General features: G+C 38.5%; 1 protein-coding gene across 9 annotated transcripts in view; it reads left to right on the forward strand.

The window, feature by feature from the left end:
* MYO3A (myosin IIIA) overlaps window positions 1-16,760 on the forward strand; it is a 126,349-nt gene that overhangs the window by 11,521 nt on the left and 98,068 nt on the right. For all 9 annotated transcript variants that reach the window (XM_040592887.1, XM_040592888.1, XM_040592892.1 and 6 more), the window contains exons 2-3: window positions 1,186-1,368; window positions 5,521-5,655. In XM_040592887.1, coding sequence (XP_040448821.1) covers window positions 1,201-1,368; window positions 5,521-5,655 — 303 coding nt within the window. In that variant the 5' untranslated portion in view covers window positions 1,186-1,200. The remainder of the gene's footprint in view (window positions 1-1,185; window positions 1,369-5,520; window positions 5,656-16,760) is intronic.

The following is a 16,760-nucleotide window of genomic DNA, read 5'->3' on the forward strand; positions in this document are numbered from 1 at the left end:
GGTGCAATTTCTGTCACTGGAGTAATATCACATAAAATGCTTTTATGTGTGTAGATTTGTGCTGTTGGCATAAAAAAATCCAAGAATAATTACGCTGTAGTCTGTTGATAAAGTATAATATAAATTTTTTTTTAAAGGGTGTGTGAAAATTACTCTCCAAACCTGTCTCATTTACTACATATTGTGCTCAGGAAGGCCTCAAGCACAGTAGCTGGCTCACTTGCTTACAGCTTGCTTACTTGGTAAGGGCTTAAATCTATCCTCTTCCCAGCCCCTTCTCTTTTTCAGTCTTGGCTCTACAATTAAGAATATGAGAATGTATTATTTAACACATTTCTACAGTGGTTTTGGCTGTTTTTAACAATGGGTAAAGGTGGGGTTTCTGTTTTGTTGTTGTCTGTGTGTGGTTTCTTTTCACCACTGTAGCTGCTGGATAGTTAGTCACTATGAAGGCGTGTATCTATAAGTGAATTGTATCCAGCATTAACCAGGGCATAGGTGTAACCTGGTCAGCGATGGATACAATTCCGTCATTGTAAAAGGTGTTTCCTTTACAATATGTAAAGCAGTTGTTAATGAATGTACATCAGTAAACATGTTTTCCATGACTCTGAATGCTTGGTCACCAGCAGACTGTGATACTGTGAAAAGATCTGCCACTTAGATGTGCTTGGCCTTACAAAATCTGTATAAAAGACCAAATGGTAAAAGTAGGATTATAAAATTGACCACTTGCTGCAAAAGTTTGAATGAGCTTAATGCTGCTATTTAACGTGTCTTGTTTTGAGGATATATATTTTTTTTTTTCCTTTCTTGCTTGATTCTTGGTAATGGAGCCAAATTCTTTTGGATTTTATGAACTTTACTCCCGTTCCCCTGCCCCTCAAAAAATCTGAGTGACATTATAGTTTCATTGGAGTGCATGGGAAAGTTTCTACTGATTTCACTCAAGCCTGAAATTAGGTCAAATTATTATTTGGATTTCCTTTCATTTGATACTGTGTCGTCTGCACATACCTGTATTAAGTGGAGGATTTCTTGTTCATTATGCTTTCAGTGCATGCACACTACATGCAAGAACATTTCTAGTGCTTGAGACTGGTATGTGTGTCTCTCTTGTGTTTGTAGGAACCCAATTGCTGTTAGCCACTTGTTGAGTAAACGTTGAAATCTCTTTTTTTCTAGGAGCCATCATTTGAGATGCTTCCGTTGACTGGGAAAACAATAATATTTGATAGCTTTCCTGATCCTTCAGATACCTGGGAAATAATTGAGACTATTGGGAAAGGAACATATGGAAAAGTGTTCAAGGTGTTAAATAAGAAAAATGGCAGCAGAGCAGCAGTCAAAATTTTGGATCCTGTTCACGTAAGCTACTTAAATTACTTTGTTTGTGCTAATTTAATTGTAAGTGAATTTATGTAGTATTTCTTTTCTTTTAATCTTGGTAGAGCATTAGAAGTGATAGTGAAATAAGCTGCTTCAACCTGCTAAGTATCAGGCTAGCTATCAATGCATTTTTCATACTGTAAGGGATCTTGGAAGTGGTTGCATATGGTAGAAGTCAGAAGTATACCTCAACTTTGTTACTTTTACTTCTAGTTACCCCTTGTTTATCTCGTACTTTCAGAAGCAGAGCTGATTATTTTCCTTTTCAGTACCAGGAGTCCTAGCTTCTATTTTTACTGTTGTTCTTTTCCTTTTCTTTTTTAATGTAATAGCCAGTAAGAAAGTTATATACTTGTAAGTACTTTAGATGTACCTTCAAGCATCTATTTTGAGTACATGCTTTTAGCTGAGTTACATGCTATGAATGATACTTTAAAAATAAAATAGCACACTTTATTGTTGGTTCTGTGTTTTCAGAATGTGCCAAAATACATAGATATCACAGAGGAATCAGTCTTTTCAAATGGAAAATGCAAAGGCAATAGCTCCTACACACACAGCACCAGGTGTCTGGGAGGTGGAATTATTATGTTGTAGAGTATGCTTTTGTTCTCTAACTGACATTTGTTGGGTGGCAGATTAATGGTCAGAGAATAAGGAGGAACATTAGTCTGGTTTGTAAAGGCTACCCTGCTGACTTCAGTGGTGCTGCATGTGGCTTGGGATTTTTCTTGAGAACAGTAACCTGCAAAACGTGGACAAGGAGCTCTTCTTGTTTCAGGTAGCTCCTTTGAGCTCATCTTTTTTCACTCCCGGTATAGGATTGTGAGGCACGTGCTTCCATTCCCAGACCTCTGGGCAGGAATGGAAGGGAATGCTGTGCTGTGTGAAACGTTGCAGGTCTGGAGCTGCACAGCCACGCAGGGCTCTGTATACCCCTGTGTATCACCTAGTCTCAAATTATGATTCCATGGTCTGTAAATCCATGAAATGTGTTTGTGAAAATATTTTTTGCATTACCTTTGCCGTGTTTCTTGCTGATCTGCTTTTTATTTCAGCATTCTTTCAAAGCAACAAAAGGAGGCTCATCTCAGTACCTCTCTCAAAATAAACATGATTTGCAGCCAACTGATAAGGATCTTGATGAATTCAAATGCATTGGAAACTCTGGTTTTGACTCTGCTGCTTTCTGTAAACAAGGTTCTTGTGCTTACAATGAATAGGCAGGACTTCCTTGCAGTTGGTGTATGTCTAAATGCCTGTGTGGCAGGAAAAGCTTCTGCTTTCATCTGTTTCACAAGTGTTCGGGAATGATTCTTAAGTGGCAGCTGACTATGGCAGGGATTATTGAAGGCATCAGGGAAACTTTTAACGTTGTGTACACTTTGGAAGTTGTAGGAAGAGGTAAAAGGGTGATGACAGGAAGAAAGAAGAGGTACTAAAGCTGATGCTAGAGGAAAGAGAAATAGTTTCGAGTAGGAGATAAGGGAGTAGAATGTAAAGACAGAAGAAATACTATGGATAAAGATGCAACATAAGAAACTGAAGAAGGGAAAAGGTATAACTGATGAAAACAGATAAATTATTTTAATGAAAAAATGGAAGTTATACAGTCAACATCACACTCCAAGACTTAAATCTTTTTAACTAATTATATTCTTCTTTTTGTTCTAAGAATACTGTTCTTTTCCCCCTGCTATTTACAGGACATCTGGAGTAACTGCTGTGCCTTCACGTTACTGTTAAAATGGCAACCCTCTATTAGAAATAGGGTGAAAGCAATAAACGAGTTCTTTTTGTTTAAACTGAAAGTATTATTGATGGCTGCAGAGGGAGCCATTGCAATGAAGAAAACGATACTGTGTTTTCTTCTTTATTTTACTTTTTTTTTTTCTTTGAAGATGGTTTCAGAATTGTGCCACCTGAGAGGTGGACTGAAAAAAGAAGCAGAAAAATGCGGGTTTATATCACTTGATTTAACTGGGAAACTACATAATCATGGGTGGTGTGAGACTGAAATAAGCATTTCATGTTTAATCCTTTAGAGCTCTTAGATGCTTTGTGTTGAATAACAGCTCAGCTTTTTGAAACTGCAACAGGAAAGTGAAGGTGTTGAGATGAGAATGTATGAAGCTGGAACTGAGAATGTGCTCAGTCTTGTCCTCAGGGCTGTAAGTAAATATCATTGTAATTTAGGGTTCTTAGCCAAGTTATCTTGTGTCTAAGTTCACATGAAAATATTCCCTCTACCATTTCTAGAAGAGGTACTGTTATGCAGATAAATATGTTAAATTCAAACAAATATTTCAAGTTTTCTTCTTTTATAAAATACAGAGGAATATAATTATTTTTTTTTAGTATACACAGAATGAATATTCTATTCATTTCATTCTCTCTCTTTTCATTTCTCCTTAAATAGTAAAAATCTCATAAAATCTGAGTACCCCTCAGGAGATGGAAGCCTCTATTAAATCACAGTAGGACAGTGGGCTAATTCTCTTCCAGTTTCCCCAAGGCAGTCAACGCTATTGTACATTTTGTGTATAGTTTTTTGGCTTTCAACTCTCTGGGGTTTGGTTGGTTTTTTGTTTTGGTTTTTTTTTCCCTTTTGATCTGTCCTTTTGTTTTTGCCAGATGCATTTTCTCTCTTCATCACTTCTTATCTTCCACTCTTTCCCTTTCCTTCCTCTGCCACCCTCAGTACATTGGTTCTTTCTTCCTTCTTTGCATCTCTTTGTTTATTGGCTGTATTCTGCATTGTGCTTATGGGAAAATTAACTTAAAGTGACTTCCTCATTTTTTTGAAAGAGGAGGAAAACTTCTACTATTTTTGACTACTTCAATTAAAAAGTCTCTAAAGCCCTTCCTTGTGAGAAGACTTATTCTTGTAATCTCAGTATGAGAGTTTGATGGCCCAGTTCCTGACAGGCAGAGTTCTTTGACACCAGTCAGGCTGACCTCAAGGCAAAAGGCTAATATGGGGAACATGATTTAGTGTTGGAGATACCTGTATAAGAAACAAGTAAGCAAAGGCCTCTTAGGGGCAGATGACTGGTGAACAAAATGAGGAGTGACATTCATTGGGAATACAAAGCATCCCTTTTCTCTGCCAGGGTCACTTCTGTTTGCAGTGGTGAGACAGGTTTTCAGCACTGAGTAGGTGCTTTTCACTGATAAGAAATGCATTCATATGGATAGCAGACTTCATAGGTAGCCTTCCTCTAGAATTAATTTTTCATTTCTATTTCTTTTTGGGTGCGTGTAAATAGCAAATCGTATTAAAAATGTTTAAATCTGGAAACAAATATGTTAACATGTGGTCAGGATGGATTGAATATTTTCTCAGCATGACTGAAACGCAGTTTGATGGAGTCCCTCAGTGAGCAATACCGTGCATATGTGGAAAGGGTTACCCGAGTCATTGAGTGCCCACTGTTGCTACCATCCATGTTTGATCTGAAAGGGTTTACATGGCTCCTGGTACATGTGTTGGCAAAATTTGCCTTCTCACCTCCAAATGGATTTCCCTCGCTGTGTAGGAAACCCAAAGTCTGTAATGAAAGACTGACAAAAAGCCATAACTCATAGCTCGGTAGGAGAAGCCAGAGAGATCATGGATGTCACCAATTTCTATGATAGAAAATGAGAAAAAAATCCAAATGATTCTAGAAAGTAAGATGATAAATGAGTAAGATGTGGTTGCAGTTGTACTCGTTCGTGCACAGAGGGGTAGACAGGTAATTCCAGCTGCACCATCTCTAGCTGGGGATACCCTTGAGATTAGAGAAGTAACATGTGACATCCCGAGGCATCTGCATACCTACCCACTTGTGGATTGCACTGGCTTTGCCTTGAAATGCTTCTTCCCCATTCTCCTCAGGGCTACTCTGTCATACCCCTTGTGTTCATCAGCTGAAACTGGTGAAGACCAAGTAAAAAACAGATGACTCTTTTGTATTGAGTAATGAGAATCAAGTTTTGTAGCCCTGCAGATGGTACATTCGTGTTCTGGTTTTTTACTTTTTATTTTTTCAAACGACATTTGAATAGCCAGAAAATGCTATGTGTTGGGTTTTTTAAATGGTTATCATTATTTATTAACTGCTATGTATTCCTCATTTGTGACACTAGGATATTGATGAAGAAATTGAAGCAGAGTATAACATTTTGAAAGCACTCTCTGATCATCCTAATGTAGTCAAATTCTACGGCATGTACTATAAGAAAGATGTGAAAAACGGAGACCAGCTTTGGCTAGTTCTTGAGGTAAGTAATTCAGAAAAATAAACTTTTCTTCCAGTTGGCATTGCTGTGTTGAGAATTAACTCAGTGAATGAGATGCAAGTAATTTGTTTGATGTTTTTTTTAGAGTGGTTGTATGTGAAGTGATAAATGCTGTTGCTTAGTCTTCTCAGCGTTCTGAATTAATGGTCTGCTCATGAGTTCAGCATTCTTATTTTGATATTATACTGATAGAGCTATGCCTTCAGAATTAAGATATAAATTCTAATAGGACTGACTTAATGGGATTTGTGACCTAAAATCTTTCTCTGCTGATAAGCTTGTTATGGGAATCTTCCTTTGGTAGCATTTCTTTAAATATGACTAAGATATGACATAACAGTTAAAGAAATCACTGTGATGATTTTTTTTTTCTAAATGAAATTATAGAAATTAATTGAATTGCTTTTTTTTGTGCAAGTAAATGCATAAATAGATAAATAAGCCAATAAAAATAGGCTACTGCTCAAATACTGTTGAAAGCAGCAGAATTTCCTCAGAGTCAGAGCAAGGTGAGGCCTGTAATTCATGTGTTTCAGTCTTCAGTTTTGACTAATCTAAGAGTAAAGAGCTTGATTGCAGGGCTCTTACTGATGTTTGATCAGTGTTTGATAAGGTTGAGATTGAAGCATTGGTTGTATTTTATGATTTTTTAGCTAAGTGAACACAAATCTCATGCCAAATATCTCAATGATACAATGTTAATCCTGGAAATAAGCTCTAAAAATGCTTAAATTCTAAAAGCTTTTCCACATTCTTCTGACTTGCGTTGGGAAGATGTTTTTAAGAATATTTTGCATTGGAATTCCATGATAAATTATTAGGTTAGACTGACATCAAAAGATGTCAGCTCTTTGTGCAGTGAGCATCTTTGAAAATATAGCTTCTGTTGTGTCTGCTGGGCATTTAAAACTCCATCTGTGAAACTTCTGGCCTCTAAAGGGTGGGTGCCAAACAGCCAGGATGGAACAGACAATGAGGAAAACAGTCAAATGTTTATATTTTAATTTTTATATTTCACATAGATTTGTTTTCTAAAGTGAAAAATACAAGCCTACATCTGGAATACAAGTTTTATATTTACTCTTTGCATATCAAGCTGTATGTGTGCAAGTGCTAGTATGGAGTGTGTGTCTTGGATGCTTTCTGTCACTGCACATGTAGATCCATGAATGCCGTGGATTGGAGTGTGTATGCATAGATACACATAAGAAAAATAAACTCCAATGGTGAGTTTGGTAAAGCTTTCCTTATAATAAAAGTATCTGAGAAAGAAAACTTGTGGAACAGGTTCCTCTGTTGAAGTATCACCTTCCTTTCAACTTGTATGCAGCGTTACTGTTGGGGGGGGGGGGGGGAGTTCCACAGTAGCTGTTTAGGTGTCCTACAGTTTATAAGAACGAAGATATCTTCATCATCTTCCTTCTGTTTTGTTGTTGGTTGTCGTGTGTTTTCTTTTTTTAACAATATATTTGTGTCTTAACTTCATGAAGGTGGTGTGAGTCTTTAGCTTACAGAGACCTCTGTTTCCATTGCTTTGGGTTTTAGGCTTTTTATTTATTTTGTCATAAAAGAGCATTTTGACTTCAGAACTGTTGCATTCCCTGAAGAGGGGAGTCCAGTCTTGAAATTTAGATTTGCAGAGTTTCATACTAAGGAGGAGATCTTTCTCATCTCCTTCTCACAAAACAGTTATCAACTAATCCCTGCAATTTCTGTGTAATCCTCTGAAATGAAAGATGGACCTTTTGCAGTCAGCACCTAGCCTATAGATAAGTTCCCAAAGATGGGAAGAATGAACAGGGTAGACCACTGAAGTTTGCGTAATACGAAGCAGCTTCTGCAGTATCTGAATCCAAAATGATGTCAAGGAGGAAAAGTAGAGAATCAAATGTAGGCTATTGTGTACTGTAGTGTTCTGGATTCCTGCAAAGCTGCAGCTACTAGGAAGAGCTCACAGGAGCCATGGGGCATTGAAGGCAGAACTTACTGCTTTACTCTGCTTTTGTGTTCTGTGATGGGATCTGTGGGCAGGAGGTTTTGAAGGGAAAGTTTCTCAAATTCCACTAGGAATGGCTTGTGATAGATGGCAAAACTCAGCAATTGGCTTAGAGCCACCACTGAAGTTTTCTGACAAAGTTACTCTCTGGAGTGTTTGAATCAATATATGTAGATGTTATTAAATATTTTTTTTTCCTAGAAGAAAAAAATCCTCAGCTCTTTAAGACATGTCCCATGGAGTATATCAACAGCAAACCAGTCTGGAAAGAAAGATTATTGCCAGGTTTCTTTTCTCCTAATTTTGTCATCTGCATTGGTTATATGAACCATATTGTTCAATTCTTACACCTTTGTTAGTATATACAGTGTGGTGATTTTTGATGTATCCCATAGTTTTCTTTCAGTAGCTGTTTTGTATTGCACTTGATCATGTTTGTGTTTTGGGGAAAAGAGGCTAATCAGATTTGAACTAGGTTCAGGTAAGTGGCTGAGATATAATTTTGATGCTAAAACTAACCAAGTAGCTAAAAAGACTATACTACAATACTGTAAAAGGTTCTTGACAGATTTTAGTCCTGAATACTTGAATTATCATAAAATTGTCAGACCTCATAACTTAGCACCCGTTCTGAATACTGGAAAAAATACCTTGGATGGGTTTATGATGAGATTATTGCAGTCTTGGTGTGAAATATTCCACTTCACCTTCCATCTGTTTTCCAAAATGAATCTATTCTTATGTGACTTGGTACCCGTTGAAGCTACTCTCAAATTCTAGGATAAGATAGTTGGACATTCCATTTTTAACTGAAATTGGCATTTCATTTACTTCTTGCTGTAAGGTGTATGTCAATAATGAGGCACTAGATGTTCATGATCCATGTTGAAGGTATTGTCCTCTGACTAGAAATCATTAAACCGGATGACTATCAAGAAGTATTTACCTACAACTAAATTGAATTTGGAGCTGACCTGTTGCTGTGGGTCATCTGACAGGTTCCATGTCTGTAAAAGCCAAAACTAGTTGCTTCAGAATAACGGAAATAAACTGTTACAGAATAGTCCTGGGTAAACATGACATTTCTTCTGAATCTCCTCACTTGAGTGCCTAATAGCATGTGCCTTCATAGAAAGTCTTTTTTTCACTTTGAAGTAAAATTCCTCAACGTTCAGATTTCATTTTCTCTGTTGTATTTCTGTGTCTCTGTGCTAATGTGCATGTTACCTAACTGATCTTGTAAAGCATTTTGAAGTTGCAGTGCTGTGAGCTGGAAATATGTTTCTGAGAGAATAGGAGCTATTGTTCATTATTTTTTTCTTTTAAAAGAAACAAATACTTTTTTTATATAATAAATTTTCAAGAGAGATGTAGTCAACTTCTTACTTTGATTTAACCTTTCAATGTAGATCTAATCCGTTAAAAATGTGCATAATGCTTACTCGGAAAAATAAACAACCTTTTTGTGTAACACTAGTTCTGCATGTGACACTAGTACAGTATTTATAGAAGTGTAAAGTTACTGTGTTGTGCTCATCTTAACATGAGGACCTAAATTTGAGACTAGTATAGAATGTAAATTTTAACAATTAAAAAGTAGAGGAAAACTAGTAATACGAGAGCTTTTAGCATCACTAGCATTTTTTGGTAATAAAGCAACCTAACTTTCTCAGTTCAGCATTTTTAAGGAAACCACCTACGGGAATGAAAATGAAACAGGAATACATCTGTATGGAATAACAGTACTCTTGACTCTCAGTTCAGAAATGCCCTTCTCTCTGTAGGCTGTACTCAGACAGGCTGAACATCTGCTCCTGTGTGGATACTGTTCTAACCACAGTTGTGACAAGAATCCTCCTTCCAGCAATATTCTTTGTCAGGTGTATTAAGCTTTGTCACATGTGTCCAGAGATGGAGGCAGAAAGAAACTGGCCTATTGAGTCTGTGGTGAAAAGAAAACACTTGAGTTTTATACTTGGGATGAATCAGCTTAGCAGTTTCATGTTAGCAGACGTCAGCATGGTGACACTGCTAAGGCAGAGCACGCTATAGTCCATTTCTTTCAGCTCTGGATGTTAGTTCAGAAGGGAATAGATCTGAGGTAGTTGGAAATAAGCTGATGGAAGATGGAGCAGAGAGGTAAATCGTATCAGGCCCTACAGGTGAGCAGGTAGGTCAAGGGCAGGTAGGGTCAACAAGTGGCACAGCCCTTGCCTGAGATCTGGTGCAAAGAACAACTTAGTTAAGACTGAATGAAGGCTGAAAATACCACAGCAAGGTAAATGGTAGGTGTCACACAGCTTTTACTTGCTACCATAAGCCAGAGGCCAAGAATCATCATGCAACATATTTCTGTAGTTCATTTCCTACACAGATAAGGTAGAACTTTAAGCATCTCAGTCCATTTTCAAAAGACACGTAGTTATACGTGCCATGTTTGAGATGGATTTGGGTTTGTGAGTCACATAAGTGTGTTTTATCATTCTCTGTGTATTTTTGTAGGAAATAGTGGGTACGTGAATTATTTTTATAGTAAAAAAAAATAATTCCTTTAATGAGTTAAAACTTAGCTTGATAGGGGGAAAAGTTTGGATGGAGTGACTTCCCACTCCAAAATACAGTTTCATAGTATTAAAGCATTTTGCAGAAACCTCTCATTTCTAGAGGTGAAATGCCAAGAAATTATAGAAATACACTCCTTTGTGCTGAATGTCAAGAAGACTGACAAAGCAGGTTTTTTAGTTTTTTTTGTTCTAATGTGTAGGTGAACATTTCGAACATTTGCAGTGCCTTGTTGAGCTGGACCAGTGCTCCATATAGTGCAGCATTCTGTCTCCTGTGGTGGCACTAGAAGATGCTGTTTAGGAGTCTATCCAATTTTTGCAGTCCATTTCCCTCATGCTCTCCAGCAACCATGATTGTTGTACTAAGGATGTCCCAGACTATTCTGTTTAGTATCTGTTTACGGACACACAAATCCTGATGATGACACTGCCATGCTGTACAGTCACCTCTTAGAGCATGCAGGTTTAATTTTTGTTCCATCAATATACTTATTTCTATATATAATATTGCACATAGTAGAATATAATGTCTTTGTAACGTTATTCATTCTGACATTATGAAAACATTTCCAAATCTAAATATTTTTTTTTAGCAATTCACCATTACTGTTATCAAAATGTGCCTGGGCACAGCACAGTATGATAAGCAGTACAGCAGGCACCGAAAGCAAAAAGCAGCCACTAACAAGCACTAGACTCTAACGTACAGTAAGGCAAGCAAGCCCCATGGCAAGCACAGAAACTTGCCAATTAATAGCTAAACACCAATAAGAGCTATAAATTAGAACTAGCATGTTCTAATAAAATCTGTCGTTATCTTGAACCCTTTGAGCCCCACGTTTGGTGCCAAAAAGTGCTGTCGTGGTTTAACCCCAGCTGGCAACTAAGCCCCACGCAGCTGCTCGCTCACTCCCCCCACAGTGGGATGGGGAAGGTGATCAGAAGAGTAAAAATCAGACAGGTCGTTTGTTGAGATAAAGACAGTTTAATAGGTAAAGCAAAGCAAAACAAGGAATTCATTCACTGCTTCCCATGGGCAGGCAGGTGTTCAGCCACCTCTAGGAAAGCTGGGCTCCGTCAGATGTAACGGTTCGGGAAGACAAAAGCCATAATGCCAGATGTCCCCCCTTCCTTCTTCCTCACCCAGTTTATATACTCAGCATGACGTCATATGGTATGGAATATCCCTTTGGCTACTTTGGCTCACATGCCCTGACTGTGACCCCTCCCAGCTTCCCGTGCCTCTCCAGCCCTCTCACTGGCAGGGCCCAAGGAACTGAAAAGTCCTTGACTTGCTATAAACATCACCCAGCAACGCCCAAAAACATAGGTGTGCTATCACACCAAATCCAAAACACAGCACTGCACCAGCTACTAAGAAGAAAATTAACCCTATCCCAGCTGGAACCAGGACACCAGCTCTCACGTTAAGAAGTACTTTCACAAACAGTATTCCGGTAGCTAGTGCAGTCTGTACATGTGCTGGCTGTGCACAGTCCAGGATGAAATGAACCTGATTCATCTTTGTTCTCTTGTAGAACCTTTTCTTATTCTAGTGTAATCTTCATCAGATGTGTCACATGGGAGTGTAGAATAGCTTGGAACCAGCTTCTCTGAAGCCTTTTTCATTCCCTCAACCTTTTAACATAGGAAAATAAATGCATTAAATAAATCAGTAACTTGTGTCATTCTGCATTGTTGCAGGCAAAGCGGTATGCTTTGAGTTTGATCTTCTGGGTGTTTCTTGATGTTAATTGAACCTGCTAACCAGATACTGATAACTCAAAAGAATTGCAGAAAGATTATCGTGGAGGTTTATTGTGATTCAGCTGGCAGCTGTTTGCTAATATAAAATTTGACTGAAGTGATTCAAATTTGCTACTTCAATCTTCTGAAGTTAAGAAGAGGAAAAAATTTAAATGTACAAATATCTAAATTGTGGTTTTTAAATCCTTGGCACTCTTCTATTTTTGTCACTTTTTTTCAGAAAGAACTGTATCATTAAACCCAGTAAACAGAAGCTCTCAGGAGTCTGAATTCAACTACAACACAGAGAATTGTAGTGCATCAGTTCACCTGGTACTCTTTTGGCAAGCACAGATTAAGTACAAACCTATAGCGTGGATTCCATTTAATCAGTGAGGACACTGTAATGTATAGGTAGCTCCATACAGAAAAATAAAAAAAAAGGTATGAAGTGCCAGTATACCGAACTGCCAGCCTGCTGTACCAGGGTAATGACAGTCCATTGCTACTAGATTACATCTGTTGGCTTGCCTGACCTGGAAAAGTTTGCACACCTAGCCAAAATGGTTTGTAACAGGATGAAGAACTGAGAGAGAACCTGTCTAATGGAGGCTGTTGCTGTGTGATGAGCACAGAGAGCAAACCAGTGTAGTTCCCACTCAGATACCAATTACAAGGGCAATTGCAATTGTCTGGTGAGTCACTTACATAAAATGAATGTATAACAAGCTGAGATCCCCTGATACGCTCTGTTCTGATTTTGTGCAGATCATTTAGAATTACCATTCTTGAATTTGCACAGATATGGAAAGCCCAGCACAATGTGTGGAGTATCAGTTACTCACTCCTTTCCAGTTCTAAAAGTGAGCCTTCATAGGAGAGAGTTACATCAAAGCTTTAAGCCAAACAGAACAGATTTTCAAATGGAGGACCAAGGGGATAACAGAATTCAGTTGTGATCTCAAGCAGTTGCAAGCATTTGTCAGCGTTGTAGCACAGGAGAGTTACTAAGGAGGATTTGAAGGAAGATAGTGCTGTGGTTTGCTCCTTCAGAGCAGAAAGGAAAACATGTTGTGCCTAGAGTTACCCAGTGATGGATGCCAGCACTGTGAGCTGATCAGGGGTAGGAGAAGATCTGTTGCTGCCTAAGGAAAGATACTAGGACAGCTGTGGGTTTTGACAGTAGAAGCAACTAGTTCATGTTTGATGTGATTGGGAAGGGGCAGCCAACGCAAGGGTTCATAGGAAGAATGGCGTGGTCAGAGGTGGCTGGTTAGGGATAATTGCTCATAAGGCCCAGAGAAGAAGGTGTTACAGTAACTCCTGGGTAGAATGAATAATGCTGAACAACAAACACAGCTGCGCTGCTGTATCTGGCCTGGAGTGCATTTGCTGTGCTGTATCTTCTGTTTGAAGAGAGAAGTTTAGCAAATCAGATGCTTCCAGATGTTCGCAAATGCTAACTGGTCGTAAAGAGAGCCCTACAATTCATGAAATATGTATACATTTTCCTCACAGACTCATAAATGAAAAGTGACAGCAAATTTACATATGTGTCAGGTAGAGAAAAATGAGAATAATTAATGCCCAAGTCTTGTGTGGCTAATAATCTTGGATCCTTCACTGACCTACTATACATGGAAGAGCTTCTGATCATGTTGCCTATTTGACATCACATGTAATTCTAATATATGGTGAAACTCACTGGAGTGCATCCTTCTTCTTTAAACAACAAAAATTAAAAATAAATCCTTTTTATGTAATGTCTTCTGTACAGAATATATTTATCTAAAGAAATACTGGTCTCAGCAGGTCCGGTTGCCTTGAGGAATGGAGATTCTTTTTCTGCTAGGGAGTTGAGATACTAACAGTGCAACTCTAAGTTGCAGTGTAGTTTCCTGTAAAAGGGAAGCAACCACTGTCCAAAGATATATATTGGTATTTTCCTTTTTAAAAAAGGAGGCTGAAATAGCCAGAAGCACAATATGGATTTCAAGGATCAGGACAACTGTAACACCCCCGCATGGTCAACAGAATGAGACTTTTCACAAGACACTGCTCCTTTTGTGCATCCAGACACAGACTACCACTTCAGAATGCTGTTTCTGCCAAAGCAGGCTGGGCACGGAAAAGAAAAGCTCAGAGCAAGGCGGGTGAGTCTGTCCTTGTCTCTTGCTGAGTTTTCCAGTGTCATGTAAGACTTCTGATGGCCAGCAGAAAAGCATGTTTGTCTCCATTAGCTTGACCCCTTTCCTTTCTCAGATAACAGTGTTGTCACTATGGCATCTCTCGGTGCATGGAAGAGGGAGAGAGGAGTTGCTGTCAGTGTTGCAGAGCAGCTAAATGCTTGTTTTTGATGTGGAAAGGCATTTGGCTGTAAAAATCTGCAGCCTGCAGGAAGGCTCAGAGCCTGGGAAGAAGCTGATCATGCGATCTCGTTGGGACATTGCATGGTGGGAGTGACTTAGACTAGCGTATCTAAAGTTTAGCAGGCAATTTTCTGTCATTGAGGCTGTTGGGACTTCAATTGTTGGACTCTATTAGAGTGAAGTTTTTTGTCTTTAAAAAGTAATAAAATTGTAAGAAATAAGTAGGAGTATGGAAACTGGAGTTGTTCTTATGCTGTGATAGTTTTGGCAAGAGCGGGAAAATCCAAATTCAGTGACATACATTTTTCTCTGAGGCCTCTCTGAGTTACAAGCACTGGCTGAAGTGAGTCCCACAGGAATCTGTGGGAATGCCTAGAAGCAGGACCCAACAGTCTCATTCTGGCTTTCAAAGAGGTGAGCCTACCTGAGATAAACTAGAGACATCGCTATCTCAGTTACTTCTCTTTTACATAAAATAGAGGATCTTGTGGTATGTACAGATGAATAATTTATTTAGGATTTTCCTTTGGCATGTTTACAGTATGCTTTTGTTAGATACAGCAGGATACATTTCCATCTAAGGGTATAAAGGCAAATTTGTGGAGTTTAAAAAAGCTTTGGATGGAAGTTGTTCTGTATAAAAGAATATATGATAAGAGTTATAATAAGAAAGCAGATATGCACCTTTTTTTTATATGGGAGATTTACTGTAGAACAATAATCTTTCAGGAAACTAGCATAGTGGAAAATAACTAGTCCATTTGGGTTTTATGGAGCTGGGGTGGGGGGAAGGGAGTTGCCATTTGTCTGAGTATTATCAGGTATTTCCAAATGACATATATAGAAGAAAAATGAAACAATTGAAAATTACTTTTTCATATTTCTTAACATGGGTCATTTTTCAGTAATGTCTGGTTATGAGTGCTCCATCCAGACTAACACTGAATATTTTGATCCATTACATGCCAGAATCAGCCTTGATTTCTCCATTTCTAATGTGCCCCTCTTTGCTTCCTAATTATAGTAGTTTTTCACTCTTGAATTATATCCTGTTTTCTCAAGATCAAAGATGTGTGGCTATCATTTGATGCTTCAAACTTTTAGTAAATACTCATAATTTCTCTGCTTGATCAGTATTTCGTATTACATTGTGGTTTGCACAGTCCGCATCTTTGAAACAACTGGTGAGCATATGTTATGGCCCCACCTTCCCAGAGAATACTGCACATAAAAAAAAGCTGGTTCGGAATAACCTCTAACAATTTTGGCACCATGAAGTAAAGCAAAGCCAAGAAAAAAAACCCCAGAGTTTTACCACTCTACTGTGTAATTAAATAACTTGTGAATACTATGCCTCTTACATTCTAATATTTAACATCCTTTGCTTTCTGTATGTTTTATTTTTGATCACATCTTTACTAAAGATGTGAGGTTACTTAAAAAAAAAACCACCAAAATTAAACACCAAAACCAAACCCCACATTTGCATAGCTTTTAGTTAAATCCCAGATTACCAAACCTCCTTTAGCTTTATTGTGGGGTGGCATCAATCATTGTAAGAATGCTTAGGCTGAGGCTTGTCTCTTTTTACTTCAGACATCTGAGAGTTAAATGCTTAAGTTCAGGTGTGATAGACAACATAATTGTGCTGTGTTTGTTCTCAGTTTTCATGTTGGGTCCCTTTTTAAAGAGGGTGACTGGAGCAAATGGACTTGTCTGTAGGGAGAACGGTCTCGTCATCCTCCTTTGTTGGGCAGAGAGGGCTGGAGGCTGCAGGCTATGGGAGAAGAGTACTATAGCAAGGAACAAGAAGCCGAGACATGCAGAAAGCAGCCAGCCAGGTGTCAGCAATAACAAAAACAAAAGTTTCCTGGGCTCCAGTAAAGAGGTCAGTGTGTTGCAGTTCAGAAAGCTGCTGACTGCTAAAACCAATCCCTGGAATCAAGGAACTACCTTGCACAGATGCAGTGAGCAGGGAGAGATCGGTTTACGGGGCACTTTAATTTCAGTTCTCTCTGGTCTAGTCTTTCTGAATTAATCATTCCGCTAGTTTATTGAAAAAAAAAAAAAAAAGTCTTTTGAGTTTAGCATCCTTTTGGTTCTTCCAAAATTATCTTTAAGAATGTCATGGAATGTCCTTCAGGATGTTCTTGCTGTGATAGGGTCCCATGACGGTTACAGAGATGCCATAGCTCCTTTTACAGTCACCAGAGAGAGACAGGCAGCTCCGTGAGCAGTGAAGCTGACCTGTCCTGCACACTCCTGTGACAAGTGGAGTTGCTTTTTGGCTGTGTGTTTCAGCTTCACTCCTGTAAAAGGAGCCTTTAGAGAACCCCATTGTTTGGATCTGTGCTTCCCCAACCGTGCTTTCAAACTCAGTAGGGAAGATTTCTATTGCAGTAACTTAAATCA

This window comes from Falco naumanni, chromosome 4 (genome assembly GCF_017639655.2).
Source record: "Falco naumanni isolate bFalNau1 chromosome 4, bFalNau1.pat, whole genome shotgun sequence".
Lineage (NCBI taxonomy): Eukaryota > Metazoa > Chordata > Aves > Falconiformes > Falconidae > Falco > Falco naumanni.